General features: G+C 48.6%; 1 protein-coding gene across 2 annotated transcripts; it reads left to right on the top strand.

The window, feature by feature from the left end:
• The first annotated feature begins 1,593 nt into the window (after positions 1–1,593).
• Positions 1,594–15,515, top strand: LOC126511731 (2'-5'-oligoadenylate synthase 1A-like). Of its 2 annotated transcripts, none has more exons than XM_050159110.1 (7): positions 1,594–1,829; positions 5,701–5,989; positions 8,252–8,436; positions 9,752–9,987; positions 10,659–10,812; positions 12,262–12,288; positions 12,437–15,515. In XM_050159110.1, the coding sequence occupies exons 1-6, from the start codon at positions 1,647–1,649 to the stop codon at positions 12,283–12,285; spliced, it is 1,071 nt and encodes a 356-aa protein (XP_050015067.1). In that variant the 5' UTR covers positions 1,594–1,646; the 3' UTR covers positions 12,286–12,288; positions 12,437–15,515. The 2 variants fall into 2 exon arrangements, with proteins under 2 accessions (XP_050015067.1, XP_050015066.1); XM_050159109.1 differs by having other exon boundaries at positions 9,749–9,987.

The following is a 15,515-nucleotide window of genomic DNA, read 5'->3' as shown; positions in this document are numbered from 1 at the left end:
GGTCCTCACCCAGATCTGCTCAGGACCCTCAGCGGGGCTCTTGCTGTCCCGTCCTAGCCCTTATGTGAAGGGTCTTCAGCATCGCATCCCTCAGACAAGGTCAGTATCATTTTTAGGGTTTCTATTGCTGTGAGAGACACCATGACCACAGCAACTCTTATAAAGGAAAATATTTAATTGCTTGCATTTCAGAGGTTCGGTCCATTATCATGATGGGGAGCATGGTGGCATGCAGGCTGACAAGGTGCTGGCTCCATCTTCTTCAGAAGGCTACAGGAAGTGGACTGTAACTCTGTGTTGTATGATGGGCATGTGAAACCTCAAAGCCCACCTCCCTAGAGACAGCCTTCCTCCAACAATGCACACCTCATAATAGTGCCACTTCATATGAAATCATAGGGACAATACATTCAAACTACCCGAGTCAGGGTAAACCAAGGGGTCTTTATTAACAACCAGGCCATGAAGACTGTACTTTTTGATGAGGGCAGGCTTCTGAAATGAATGATGTATCTATGGCTACCTGCTTCTTCAAAAATAAAATTCCTTAAAGTCGTCAAGGGCTTGTAGCCATGACTGTGGACAGACCGAATGTTCCAGTTATTTCCTCTGTCTTCCTTCCATCCCTTGCTCTCTGCAGAGATTCCAACAGTGACTCAGGGTGTGTGTGTGTGTGTGTGTGTGTGTGTGTGTGTGTGTGTGTGTGTGTGAATGCATGATTGTTTTTTGAGACAGGGTCTCATCATGTAGCTCAGGCTGGCCTCAAACTCTTCATCTTCTGTGTCAGCTTCCAGGACTTGGGATCACAAGTATGGACCAACTGCCACCCTGCCATGATGAACATCCGCTCCTGCTGGGCAGGGAGGGTTAGGGATGGAGACAGGCTAGTTCCTCATGGTGATTTGTCCTGGGTATAAGTCAGCAATTTACATTATTGAAGTTGGGGGTCACAATTGACTGATAATGGCAGCTGGACAGAATGGCAGACCCCTGTAACCTCAGAACTTGGGAGGCCAATGCTGCAGATACCCAAGTTCACATCTATCCTGAGCAACATAGTGAGGTTCCACATTAATGAAATATGAACCCTTTGTCCTGTATGATGAACAGATGGGGTGGGAGGGCAGTGAAATCATGTGGAGGATGTCTTGGATGATGGCCACATGGGTGTGCACCTGAGGACCCAGGGAACTGTGAGACCAGAAGGCTGAACAAGCTCGCCATGGCCTGGGCAGAAAGCTCATCATATTGTCCCGGTATGGACCAGTCATGTGCCACACACCGACCACAGCAGTGGTGAAACTGGATGCCAGCATTTTCTGGATGTTTCTCACTTGCTCTTCACATTTTAGTGAGTGTCTGTATTGCTGTTAAATGTCTAGGTGACTATAAACCATTCTTCTTTCAGTAACAGAAGACCAAGAAGGAAAAATAAAACAATATGTTAAAATACTTCCTGCAGGATGAGGGTTTGAGAATCCAAACGTAAGGCCTCGCTGAAGCACCAAAGTGTCAGGGAGCCCAGGAGCCATAAACCCCAGAGGCCTCTGCCCCTCCCCTTCTGGGAAACAGAAACTAGCTGTGGATATAAGGTGCAGCTGGCTCCAGCGGCAGTGCCACAGTCAGCAAACACAGCTGGCCCGAGGATGACCCAGAAACTCAACAACACCCCTGCCAGAGATCTGGACAAGTTCATAGAGTACCACCTCCTTCCTGACACCATCTTCCGAACTGAGGTCAGAGCAGCCATCGACACCATATGTGCTTTCCTGAAGGACAGATGCTTCCAAGGTACTACCCATCCTGTGAGGGTCTCCAAGGTGGTGAAGGTGAGTTCCCCTCCACCTGAGCTGACCCGGATGGGGAGGGAGTGGACCCTCAGGAGCCAGGCTGCAGCCCTGAGTGAGAGTGGGTTACCCACCTCTCTATGTCCCAGTGTTCTCATGTGCACCCCAGATGTGGCACAGGGTAAAGAGCAGAACAGAGACCCCCACATGCTGGATGACTGGACTGAGGGAGCCTCATTGTCCATGTTTCCCACCTGCCAAATAGGACCTCATGACAACAGTACCTAACCCATAGTCACTGTCATGGCTACTGAAATGTCATTTTGTAATGCCAACTCAGCTCTGTGGGGTGTACACGTGTGTTAGTGAGTGTGCCCTATATTTAATTTTGGGAGGTGTTGTGAAATGGTGGGAGATTGTACCTTTGCAGGCCAAGAGGCGACATGGCAGGTGAGAGACAGACACACCATTCCGAAGACAGGACTTATGTGGGGAGTTTTATTGGAGGAAGGGAAGGGAGAGACAGAAGAGAGGAAGCACAGAGTGACCTTGTGGGAAGAGAGAGAAAAGGAGAGAGAAAGAGAGAGCAGTACAGAGGAATGCAGAGAGAAAGATGAAGAGGAAGGAAAGGTAGAAGTAGGCAGAGTTCTGCCTCTTAAAGGAACAGGGTACTGCCTGGGTGACACACTGTCGGGTATCCAGGGTGCAGGGACCATATGTGTCTGGATGCTAACGTTCCTCCCCTTTATTTATTAAAAGGTTGAGGAGTTAGGTGTGACAGGTTAAGGAAGTGAGGGCACGAACTCTCGAGACTGCTTCCTGCTGGTTCGTGGGGTGTCAACCGTATGTGGGAAACCTGAGAAAGCTGGAGTGCTGGCCATGTCCTGGGTTAGTTGGTGGTTTCACTGCTGTCCAGGATCTATGGAACTGTCTGCGCCTCTTGGACCTGGCAACATGCTGGCAGAGCAGAGGACAAGGTTAAGTTTAGGGGATTTTTTTTTTTCTTGGATTCTGGTCATTGAGAGAGGGGAGTGTCAAGACCAGGGACAGCTGGGGAGGCACAGTACGACCTGTGTGAGGTGAATCCAAGTCAAATGCCTGGAACTTACAAGAATTCTTTGAGTTTGCAAAAACATATAAACTTTAGACACATCAGAATTTTTACTGCATATAATCAGTATTGGAATTTAAATCACAGAAACAGCAGCGCACTCATCAGAAGTGATGCTGGTTGAAAGCATTAATGCTCTTTCTTCTGTCCAGAAAACTGAGACAGATGTTTTTAGCACAACGAAAAGGACCTTTTAAGTCTAGAGTTAGGAAACAACCAAAGGGAACTCAACATCCTGAGCTGTGGCTATGATAATATAGTGGCATAGGCCAGTGGTTACTACTCTGCCCAAGCTAGGTTAATAGCTTATCAGAATTGTATTGATTACTGTTAAGACTATGAGCTTGTGGAGTCTTAGTAGCATAATGAGAGAAAGAGAGAGAGAGAGAGAGAGAGAGAGAGAGAGAGAGAGAGAGAGCAATCTGGAACATGCTTCATTTATTTAAGTGTCTCAAATCACTTTCTCTGTCAGCTCTTAAGCCTTTTTCCTCAGAACTTTATTGATGTGGTCCAGCTCTGTATGCTATAAATATGTCTTATTACCATTGGTTAATAAGGAAGTTGCTTTGGCCTATGGCAGGGCAGAATAGAGCCAGGTGGAAAATATGGACAAAGATATATAGAGAGAGTAGGCTGAGTAAAGAGATGTCATGTAGCTTAGCTGCTGAAGGAGACAGATGCCTGTCCCGGAAACTTATCAGTAAACCACGAACCTCATGATAAAATACAAAATAATAGGAATGGGTTAAATTAAGATGTAAGAGTTAGTTAATAAGAAGCCTGATACAATAGGCTGAACAGGGTTTTTTTGTGTGTTTGTTTGTTTTGTTTTGTTTTTATTTTTCGAGACAGGGTTTCTCTGTAGCTTTGGAGTCTGTCCTGTAACTAGCTCTTGTAGACCAGGCTGGCCTCAAACTCACAGAGATCCGCCTGCCTCTGCCTCCCACGTGCTGGGATTAAAGGCATGCGCCACCACAGCCCAGCCTGAGCAGTGTTTTAATTTATACAGTTTCTCTGTGCATATATGGTCTGGGCGGCAGGGAAAGAAACTAGCAGACTCCGCTTACACTTTATAACTTACATTTACACACTTAAATAACCTGCATCTGCCCACCTTAAGACACCTTCTTAGGCCCTAAAACATTCTGAGATCCTCGTATCTTAAGCTTTTCTATCTTTACAGAAGTGGCCTTTAAAGCACCTGTTCCTTCCCCGTCATCATGGCATCTCCCTAACACTCGGGAGAAATCTGTCTTGTGAGTTTCTCTTTCTGAGTCTGGGAGCAAGGTGAACTATGTCTAGACCTAGCATTAGCTCCAGGAGAGTGAGGCCTGGGACTTGAATTCTTACACAGAGTGCTGAGAAGGCGGCTGAAGCCTTGGTTGCTGCTGTAAAAGGGGCAGAGTCGTCCAACAGCGTCGGAGTCCAGAGAGGCATAAATTTTACCTGAATTAATGATTAGAAATGGCAGCGACTTATTGCTTGGCTACCTAGGCGGCCACCACAGGGTCCCCCATGGTCACAGAGGTTTCAGGGCAGCATCCATCTTCTGGCTGGAAGAGGCAGGCCTGCAAGGCCCCAGAAGACCCCACAGGCTTCTGTGGAGTAGGGGCTCCTCGGGGGAGCAGCCGACCCTTGTTCTAGGCGACCTGAGGCAGTCTATTCTCCAGGGTCCTGCTGATCACAGTCTGAAGAGGGTTTTGCAGCAGTTGAGGTGATAGGCATTTTTTTTCCTTCAGCGGCTAGCACTGCCACTTATGAAGCAAGTTCCAGGTGGAGGTTCTTCTGTGCAGAACCATCTTCTTTGGAGGGAATGGGGGCCGTGCCAGGAGCTGGCCTGTCCTTCTTTATGACAAACCTTTTAGTTAAACTTTTTAAATGCAGTATTCTGCAGACCTCTGAGTATTTGAGGACTTCTGTCTATTGGGTTTATCTGAGTAGTTATTTGTTAGAAGCCTTACACTAAAAACCGACAATAGTGAAGGTCACACAGTAGGAGAGGGAATAATCTTCTACCTTTAGTTTACGCTTGATTTAATTTTATTTTGCTTTGTTAGGTCTCCCTTGTAGACAGCTCACAGGAAGGACGGGGTGCTATACATCTCTAAGTTAGCTTTTGTTAGTCTGAGATAGATCTTTATAATCTTAAATTTTTTATCATTATATAGAATATATTTTAAAGTAGAGTTGAATCACATGTGCAGTATGCTGTAGCAGAGCTAACCATATATTCTTATCATCGTCTTAAAGTACATGCTAATTTAAAGTACTTGAGACTTTTTTCTTAGTCTAGAAGGAGATACCATGAACAGGGCTCACTGGGATTGTTTAGAGCATTTTCTTAGACAATAGCTACATATATACACACACAGAGTTAAAGCTAGCTTCCATGTACACGTATAGGGTTAAGTCTAAATTATAAACACACCCGTATTAAACAGGATTTGAGAAAAATAGTAAGGGAGAACAGTATGGAGCAAGAGAAAGACTGACTCTCTCTCTCTCACACATACACACACACTCACACTCAGAGCCATATTAAAATCTGGACTCCAGAGATAAACACTGATGTCTGTCATCCTGATTCTGGCTTCTCTCTCCTACCATGAGGACATCCAGAACCATCTATTTTCCTACATAGATCCTGATTTCACGCTCGGGACTGACTAGTATTCCACTGCGCATGTGCCGGCTTTCTCTACTCAACTATCTCCCTGGGTGGTGGACCCCTAGGCTGCTGAGGGCCTGGATTGCTGGCCAAGGCTCTGCCTGTCGCCTGTCATTCTCATCGTTCTCTTTCAGGGCGGCTCCTCAGGAAAAGGCACAGCTCTCAAGGGCAGGTCAGACGCCGATCTGGTGGTGTTCCTTAACAATTTCTCCAGCTTCAAGGACCAGTTAAACCGACGCGGAGAGTTTATCCGGGAAATTCGGGAACAGCTGTATGCATTGCAGCGTGAGGAACGTATTAGAGTGAAGTTTGAGGTTCAGAGTTCATGTTTGCCCAACCCCCGGGCACTTGGCTTCACACTGAGCTCCCCCCGACTTCAACAGGAGGTGCAGTTTGATGTGCTGCCAGCCTATGATGTCCTGGGTAAGGCAGTCAGGGCCTAAGGGTCCCTTCCATCCTCTCTCTCATTTTTGTCGTGTGTGTGTGTGTGTGTGTGTGCATGTGTGGGGATGTCCACACGTGTGTAGATCTATGCACATGTTTGCAGGTGTGTGTAAAGACCAGAGGCCAGTCTTGGACGTCGGTTACTTGGGAGCCTGATTTGTTGAGAGTCTGACCTGGAATTTGCTGGCCCACCTTGGTGGCTCTGGCAGTATGCAGCTGAGCTCAGTGGGGTGTGAGCTCTGATGGAGCTGCAACCACAACCTCGGGCAGCCTGGTGCCTGGGCATGTTTATTAGGTACAGCACAGGGTGGGGGAGGGGTGGCTGGTGTGTAGTTGGTGTCTGTAGGAGAGGACTCAGGCTGTAAACAAATATATTCAGATATATTCACTCAGGCTTCCTCCACTTTCTACGAGACAGCCAGGTTTGTCTGTCTTGTTTTAAGAGAGGTTAAACCGGGGCTGGAGAGATGGCTCAGTGGTTAAGTGCATTGCCTGCTCTTCCAAAGGTCCTGAGTTCAATTCCCTGCAACCACATGGTGGCTCACAACCATCTGTAATGAGGTCTGGTGCCCTCTTCTGGCCTGCAGACATACACACAGACAGAATATTGTATACATAATAAGTAAATAAAATTTAAAAAAACAAAAAAAAACAAAAAAAAAAAAAGAGAGGTTAAACCTTGACCTGGAACTGGCTGGTTTTGTGTGTGTGTGTGTGTGTGTGTGTGTGTGTGTGTGTGTGTGCACCCCAAAATTACAGATTGTCCAACTCTACCGAAAGACAATCAGGAACACCCATGAAAGCACAGTGGGGGTTTGGGAAGCTTAGAGAAAGCTTGAGGCTTTACATTTGGGGACACAGCTCCCTGTTGACCACTGCTATTAACTTAGAGACAAGGTCATTGCCCTTGACTTAAGAGAGCCATAGAAACAGAGAATGAGAGACCAGTCTGGGAGTAAGAGCAGGGCAGCACGCGATGGAAAACCGCAGGAAGCTTGGATACCTGCTGAAAGGAAGGGGTGCAGAGGGGGTGACTCCCCAGAAGGCTGTCTTGGCCATGGACATCCCCAGCCTCAGCAGCTTTCCAGTAGGGAAGGGGGGCCACCACAGAAGGACCCCCTTGGAAATGACAGTGAGTGACAGCCCCAGAAAGGACCTCATTCACAACTCTACCCAAGACGACTTAGTCGGTGCCCCATTGTGTGGTGGACCTTGAAGCTGAAACTCTCCTGGGTCACTGAGTGATGGGCATGTTCCAGTATCACAGAGTGATTTTGCCATGTGCCAGCATCAAAGCCTGATGGTAAGGTCTGCCACAACCGTGGCCACACACGTGCACACGCCTGAGACACAGACACAGCCTGCTGCCTGTCTAGTCTACGCAGATGTGCACATGCACCCACACACAGTCACACAGCCATATGTGTTCCCTAGCCTGCTGCCTAACCACTCTACAAGCTCAGGAAACAACACACACACCCTACTCCTCTTAGGACCTGGGCAAACAAAACCACATGATATTCATTTAAGTATGACGGAAAGTCATCCAGTGAAAACGCACAGCTGTTGGTGAGACAGCTCAGTGGATAAAGGCAATTGCTACATAAGTATGAAGACCTGAGTTCAAATCCTCAACACTCACCTAAACAGAAAGGACCCACAACTGACCTCTAACCGAGGACTTACATGGCCAGAGACAGGAGAATCTCTGTGGTCTGCTGGTCTTCTCAAAGGGAGACACCTTATGTCTTCTCATGAACTCTTAACATAAGTGTGTACTTTCTCCCAAACACACACAAACGATATATACACCAGACAAAAATAGGACAGAGACACCGTAAGCACGTGGCCCATGATATAAACTATATCAAAGTGCTCCACAATAAACTCCGACACAAGCAGGAGTGTACACATGTGACATGCACCGTGCAGAAGATGCTGGACACCAGGGCATGGTTGGCCATTCTTAGATGACCGTGCAGCTCTCTTGTGTGTGACCTCAGTGTGCTGTTTCCTCCCACCACTGTCTCCAGGAGCAGCTGGTGGCAGGAACTTTCCAGGGCCACATGATGTATGCAGTCCTGAGGTGAGGGATGACACATGGATGTATGGGGAGTGATGCTTGCTAAAACTCTGGTCGCTTCACTGAACCCCATAACCTGTGAACTTGTCACCCCACAGATAGAGCCAGGAATGCCAGAGAAGGGCTGGAGAATTAGCTGAGTAAGGCCTCCTTTACAGGTCATGTCAGCACTGAAAGGAAACCTGACCCCCGGATCTACAGAAGCCTCATCCGTGAGTGCACCTCCCTATGGAAGGAAGGCGAGTTCTCCACCTGCTTCACCGAGCTCCAGAGAAACTTCCTGAAGGATCGGCCACCCAAGCTGAAGAGTCTCATCCGCCTTGTCAAGCACTGGTACCGACTGGTATGGCATCTGGTCCAGCCACTGTGGGCCCCATCTTACAGGGCAGAGAATGGAAGGGGGTGATGAAGAGGAAGAAAGATGAGGAGCAAGGTGGGAGGGAAGGAGTGGTGGGAAGGGAAAGAGAGCTGAGAGGTGAAGGGGAAGTCAGGGAAGAGATGCTGTAGGAAAGGGAGGGGGAGGGAGGGAGGGAGGGAGGGAGGGAGGGAGGGAGGGAGGGAGGGAGGAGGGCTTCCCATGCTGTTAGGAATGATTTCTTCTAGTCCAGTTTCCGTTCCGCTAACTCACTCTTCAGCTGCAGCTAATTCACTGTTCACGAGTCACTGTGAACTCTGAATTTCTCTTTCTTTCTTGCATTATTTAGAGACAGGGTCTCACTAGGAAGCTATTGATGTCCTGGAACTCACTATGCAGACCAGGCTGGCCTTGAACCCACAGTTCTGCTTACTTCTGCCTCCTGTTGCTGGGATAAAAGATACACACCCTCACACCAAACCTTATTTATGGATTTCTAGTGTCTTTTTAATGCAGGGTATTTACAATGACTTAGATTTTCCTGATGTGTCAAGCTATACTTTCTTAACATTCCCATCCTGCAATATTTCTTGAGTTTTTATATGTGTGTGAGATAGATCTGGTGCGGTGTATGTATAGCTGCTCTTGGGAGCACCTGTCTATGGTGTGCATGTGTGTACATAAGCATGTGGAGACCAGAGAGCGATGCCAGGTCCTCAGTCACTCTCCACCTTTTATGTCCAGGCAGGGTCTCACACTTGAGCCCACAGTGTGCTGAATCAGCAGTTCTGGATCGTCATATAGTCCTGGGGACCCCCATTTCCATCCACTTAGTTTGGGATGAGGAGTGGGTTCCTCACAAGCCTGACAGTCATGTGCTTTCTGGGATCTGAGAACTGGTTCTCACCCTTGCAAGGAGAGGGTGGCACTTTACCCACAGGGCATCTCCCTAGCCTTTCCCCAGTTATTTCAGAGTCTGTGATAAAACCATCAATGGTGAGCACCATTACTATCCCGCCCCTACCCTCACTCCCTGGCTGTCAATCATGGTGTCATGATTCCTCCTGTGCCTGCTGGTAAATGCTCAGTCTCTGTGGACCACACGGTCTCCATCTCAACCACACAGCCCTTGGCTATAGCATGGAAGTGCACATAGACCGAATCTACAAGGATGGGTATGACTGTGTGTCAATAAACCTGTGATGACATCAGGTGGCAGCTGAACTGACCCCGTGAGAAGTGGTCTCCACACCAGCTGACAGGCCTGTTCTTCTCATTGCCTTTCTCTTCTCTGTGTAAGAAGAAGCCGAAGAAGAAGCCGAAGAAGCCGCTGCCCCCACAGTATGCCCTGGAGCTGCTCACGGTCTACGCCTGGGAACGTGGGAGTGGAGACACTGAGTTCAACACAGCCCAGGGCTTCCGGACAGTCTTGGAACTGGTCACCAAGTACAGGCAGCTTCGAATCTACTGGACAAAGTATTATGACTTTCAAGACCAATACATCTCCAGCTACGTGCTCAGTCAGCTCAGAGGAACCAGGTAGACCATTCGCTCATGACTCAGCTCCTCACCAGGGGCTCCAGGCTATAGCAGTGGAAATGGGGAGGTGGGAGCTCCGTGTCAATGGAGCATCTCCTGTCCTGTCACTGTGCTGGGCACTGTCCTGCTGTCACCTGATTGACATGAGGACCTGCAGCTCTGGGAGGCAGGGGTGGGTTCTCCTGTCTGCAGATGAGGAAACCAAGGCTCTGACCTTGTCCAGACCCAAACAGCAGAGAGGGGAGTGTATGGAGCAGGAACTGAGCTGTTCCAGCTGTAACAGTATCGTAAGGGCTGCGAGGCACAGAACAGTGCTGGACTAATGAACTGTAAACAATGCGGTAGACTTGTTAGATGTCTTGATCGTGTGTTGTGTTCTACCCTCACACCTCATCCTTTGAGATGGGCTGGTTCAACTCTCTCCATTTCACAGACCAGAGAGGCTGAGGGACCTGACCCAGGACATACAGCTACTAAAGGGTAGAGGATTGGAACACAGCCCTTCCAAGTCATGTCCAGGGATCTCTCCAGGCTTTCTCTATGCTCTGGGACAGAAACTCAGGACAAACTGTCAATAGCGGAGCTCTGCTGGGCTCCTCCCCTGTCCCTGTGCAATGGTATCTGTGGCACTGGTCAGCTGGTCAGTTCCCTCTCTGAATGTTGCTCTGCAGGCCTGTGATCCTGGACCCGGCTGACCCAACAGGGAATGTGGCTGGTTCCAACTCAAAGGGCTGGCGACGGCTGGCAGATAAGGCTACAGCCTGGCTGGGAAAGGCATGCTTTAAAAGAGAGGATGGTTCCCTAGTGGGACCCTGGAATGTGCCGGTGAGAACTTATCATCATCTTGTCCCTTTGAACACAGATCTGGTCACACTATCTATTTCAAGAATATTCAGACAAAGATGCCTAGGCTTATAGGTTTTCCTGCCCCACTGATTGCTGTACAGTTATTCTCTGAGATTGTCACATCACCCCTGCAGAGTTCCTGTCACTCGGCCTCCTAAGGAAGGACAGCCTCTTTTCTGACTGTCTGCTTTGTGTTCAGGCTCCGTCCTGCACTCTTTATTATACACTGGATCCTCACACATGCTCTGTCCTGTGTTCTGTATCATGAGTAGCTCACTGGATCTGCACACACGCTCGTCCTGTGCTCTGTATCATACAGTAGCTCACTGGATCTGCACACACGCTTTGTCCTGTGTTCTGTATCATACAGTATCCCACTGGATCCTCACTAGGGCTCTACAAGGTGTACTTAATAACATCCTTGTCTTTCTGGTTGAACAAGAAGGCTCAGGGCTGAGGATATGGTTTAGTCAATAAACACTTGTCATATTATCAAGGGTAAGGAGCTTAATATCATCTCCAGATTCATGTAAGTGAGTCAGACAATGCACTTGCCATTCCAATGCATGGACAACAAGATCCCTGCCCTGGCTGGTGAGGAAGCATAGTCTCCTTGGTGAATTCCAGTCCAGTACAACCCAAATGCCAAGGTGGACAGCAGTTGAGGGCTATAGTGTTCTCTGTTGATTGCACAGACACAAATACATATATTCACAAACATATATACACATGCAAATACACATACAACAGAAACACACACACACACACAAATGAGGCCACCAGGATAAGAAAGCTGAAGCCACTGGCTCAGGAATGTTCAGCTAATGAGAGGAGGGGCTGGGATTCCTGTGAACTTTGAAGCCAGTGCTCAGGTCCTTGAAGCAGCCCATCTTTCCTGTCTCATCATCATGTGGCCAATGGGACTCAGCAGGGCTGTGTCACAGCCAAAGAGACACAGAGGGATTTACACTTGGACTTTTCCTGTCTTTGGACAGGGAACTTTCTGATGCTAGGGAAGAGATGAGGTCATGCGTGGACTCAGGATGGAGCCTAGCATGGGTGCATGGATGTGATAAGCAAACCTCAGAAGGTCAGGAAGGAAAGGAGAAAGGACTCAGGAGGGAGACAGCTGTGCCTGCTGTGGCCTTAAGGACTGTCACACAGCAGACTGTGGCTTGGCCCTGTCTCTCAGTTGGCAGATCTGTTACTGAATGAGGGGAACTCAGGTAGGGCTATGTACACCTTCATGCAGCTAAGAACCTGTCCATCCCCAAAAGTCCCGATGGCCATCTTCCCAACATGGGGATTGCTGACCCTTCTTCTGAGGGGCTCTGGTGGTCAGTCAAGTGCCCATCCCCAGAGCTAATTTACATACCCTTCCCGGTAGAAATGTGGGCTCCTGACACGATTGTGTGTTTTCTGTTACAGACGGAAGTTCCTGTGCCACAATAACAGGTTAGCTATTTTTCTTTGTTGTTTTTGTTTGTTTTGATATGGGCTTTAGCTATGTAGACCAGGCTGCCCTGAGCTCACTATCCTCCTGCCTCAGAGCTGGAAAGACTGCAGTGTAGGCCCGATGTACTCTGTCTTTCTTCTTCCCCAGGTGAACGAGAACGGGACATTCATCTCCTGTGAGCACAGCAGCATCTGCCCGGAAGGCTGCAGAGTCAGGGGATGTGCAGGCCTTGACCAGAGAGGGAAGGATGCTGCCCAAGGCCCCAGGGAGGGAGTGTCCAACCTGGAGTCAGACTCCAGGCTTCTGATCCCTGCCTGCTGAGTCTTCCATCCTGTCCCACACAGACAGCCTTCCTCATAGCCTGCTTCAGGCTTATCCTTATCCTCTGACAGTGTTCTCTGGGGGACATGAGATTCAGAAGGGGAGGGGAGAACTCAAGTTTGACTTCTGTCTGTGCGCCTGTTCTGTCCAGTGTCTGATCAACAACAATAAACCACAGCAGATGCCATGAGAATGTCTGAGACGACCCAGATACCCCCCCCTCTCTCCCTCTCTGTCTTTCAGTTAGATGCATTTATTGAGCACATACTACATGGTCCAGTGGTCCAGGCACTGAGCACTCATTAGTGGACAGAGCAGAACCAATCCACAACAGCGATGATGCCACATGGTTTGGGGTCCTTCCAGGTTTCTTACATCTAAACTCAAGACAGTATCCCTGGTTCCTTCTGTCCATGTCCCCAAGACAAGACTCAAGACTTGCCCCATCTGAATCAGAAGCTGTTCTGCAGCTGCACATGGCTACGGGGACCTGGAAGTGTGAGCAGTGCACATGAAGATACATGGTGGCAGCAACATGCAGGGGGGTGTGAAGAGGTGCATGACAAAAATGAACTGAATTTGTGAGACTGGTGGTCACAAAAACAGACACATGTATGTCTGCAGTGACGATGAACTTTTGATGCATGGAGTTAAATCACAGTGGGTGTCTGCTTCCTTTTTCTCTTTCTGAGACAAGACCTCATTATGTGGCATAGTCTGACCTAAAACTCATAGGCATCCTCCTGCCTGAGTCTCCCGAGCTCTGGAATCGCACACACACACACACACACAAACACAAACACACACCCTCCACACAGAGACCTAATGGTTCCATAGTTCAGTGTTGTGAACCAGTGGCTCATTTGTCAGATCCCAAAAAAACCATGTGTGCTCAACTCTTGTACCCTGCTTACTTACGAGTTCAGGGCATTGCACAGGGCACCTGCTCCCAAAGCCTGCTCCTGTCCCCAGTACCCACTCTTTTAATCACTGTGTGTGTGTTTGTGTGTGTGTGTCCTTCCAGTCCTCATTCATTCAGTTCTTGCTCTAATAGCCCTGAGAACCAGGAGCCCCAGTGTCCCAGAGTGTGAGAAGATGCATGTCCCCTAGACCGCGGAACAAATCACACTCTGCGTTGTGCTCTATCTGAGCCCCTGGTGACCCTGGTGATGCTGGTCCTACTATTCCAGTCTTACCTCTTCTGAAACACCCCCATATACACAGAGAAGGTTTTAACAACCAAGGCCCAGGGGTCCCTCGTAAATCCTGCCAACCTGAGGGGACCCATCATGTACCTCACACTATAAAGCAAATATACATGTGATATATAATGGTTACATCCCATGTCTCTATGATGAAATGACCCCTGGTGTGGACCTGCAGAGCCTTCCCAATGATAAAAAACCACGGAGGCTAACAGCAGGATACAGGAATGAGTGATGAGCTACCTTACAGAGGAGCCATAAGGTGGCTGGGTCAGGTTTCCATGACAACAGGGAGACTGAAGATCATCTCTCCGATGGAGTAAGATGACCACAACGGACACTTTCATACCACTGTGTCTGACAGCCATGTTGAACAGTGTCATGCTTGCCCCACACTGGACCTGCCCAAGAGCCCTTTGGCCCTAAGCACAATGCTCATCCATGTTCTTTCTGTGGGTGCCATCTTGGTTCTGACTTAGCATCCATCCTGTCCAGGGGAATGGCAAGGCTTGATGACAGACACTGGGTTTTTCAAGCCTTGTCTTCAACTTTAATCTTCTTCCTGAGGTCAGGAGCTCCCTCCTCTCCAGGGCCCACCCACTGAGTAAAGGAGTGTATGTCCATTGGAGGAAGCATTGCTCTGTCCACCATTTGACCACAGGGTTCGGTTCTCCAGGAAGCCACTTCATCTACACTCAATGGGTTCAACTCTGAAACTCAATTCATGTCAGGAACTGGGGGTGTGGGGAGGAAGCTGCTGTGACAGCCACTGCCTTCACTCTCTAGCTATCTCTTGTGGTTCCTTCTAATGGCCCACGCTGGCTCATCTTCATGACCAACTTCACCAACCTTAGACTCTCTGTGGAAACACCTCTGGGCATGTCGAGGGCATTTGTAGAAATGTCTTCTGACTGCTTCCTTCACTACGCAGCCTGCTGTCAGGGCTCCTCACCATCTGTGGAGTTTCCTCTGGATTCACACGGCCTGAACGATGTTTGAGAAGACCAACTATCAGAATGGTTAAGTGGCTTCTGACCAGTTTACGAGGAACACATAACGGGGAAGAAGGGCTCTTGTGCAGAGGGAATTGGGAAAGCTGGATCTCCATTGACAGGAATAAATCCCACCCTCACCTTGGGCATGTATATAGGCCATCCAAAATGGAAGCAGAAATCCCTAGAAAACAGATTATCTTAGCCATGATGACTTCGGCTGTTTTCTTGGCTCTGACATCAAAACCACAGACAACTCAGGATGATTCTTTTATGTCAGGCCTCATGCATGCTGGGTAAGCACTCTGCCACTGAGCCACACCCACAGTCTCTCACTGGAACACTCCAGACAGGTCCTTCCCAGTTGAGCCACACCCCTGCTGCCTTTCTGCTCTTACACGAGGAAGCCATTCTTCATGGAGACATGTCTCCTGTGGTCCTGCTTTAGCATGGAGTACGTGATGAGTGATATGATGGGTGCCCTCAGCTTGGTAGGAGACATAGGAGACCCCTGGGCATTGTTGATTCAAACCTTTGTGTATCTGGGGGTGTTTCAGAAGGGGAAAGACTGGAATCATAGGCAGCATCATCTGATTGTGACCATGTCCTGGTTCTTCCATTTCTTCCATCTTGGAATAAAGAAGTATTTAACTTGTGTTTTTAATGTTATATGAGCCCACAGTTGAGAGACTAATCTTTACAAGTGAT

The sequence above is a fragment of the Alexandromys fortis genome, unplaced genomic scaffold (genome assembly GCF_014885135.2).
Source record: "Alexandromys fortis isolate MF-2015 unplaced genomic scaffold, M_Fortis_MF-2015_v1.1 scaffold_90, whole genome shotgun sequence".
NCBI classification, from domain to species: domain Eukaryota; kingdom Metazoa; phylum Chordata; class Mammalia; order Rodentia; family Cricetidae; genus Alexandromys; species Alexandromys fortis.
The sequence above is the reverse complement of the archived record's forward strand: the minus strand, read 5'-3'. Positions and strand labels throughout refer to the sequence as shown.

Excerpts from the sequence above, each read along its gene's own strand:
- LOC126511731 (XM_050159109.1), top strand. The coding sequence starts at position 1,647 with ATGACCCAGAAACTCAACAACACCCCTGCCAGAGATCTGGACAAGTTC. Across the intron at positions 5,990-8,251 it reads GCCAGCCTATGATGTCCTGG|GTCATGTCAGCACTGAAAGG; the intron begins GTAAGGCAGTCA and ends CCTCCTTTACAG. Across the intron at positions 9,988-10,658 it reads AGTCAGCTCAGAGGAACCAG|GCCTGTGATCCTGGACCCGG; the intron begins GTAGACCATTCG and ends GTTGCTCTGCAG.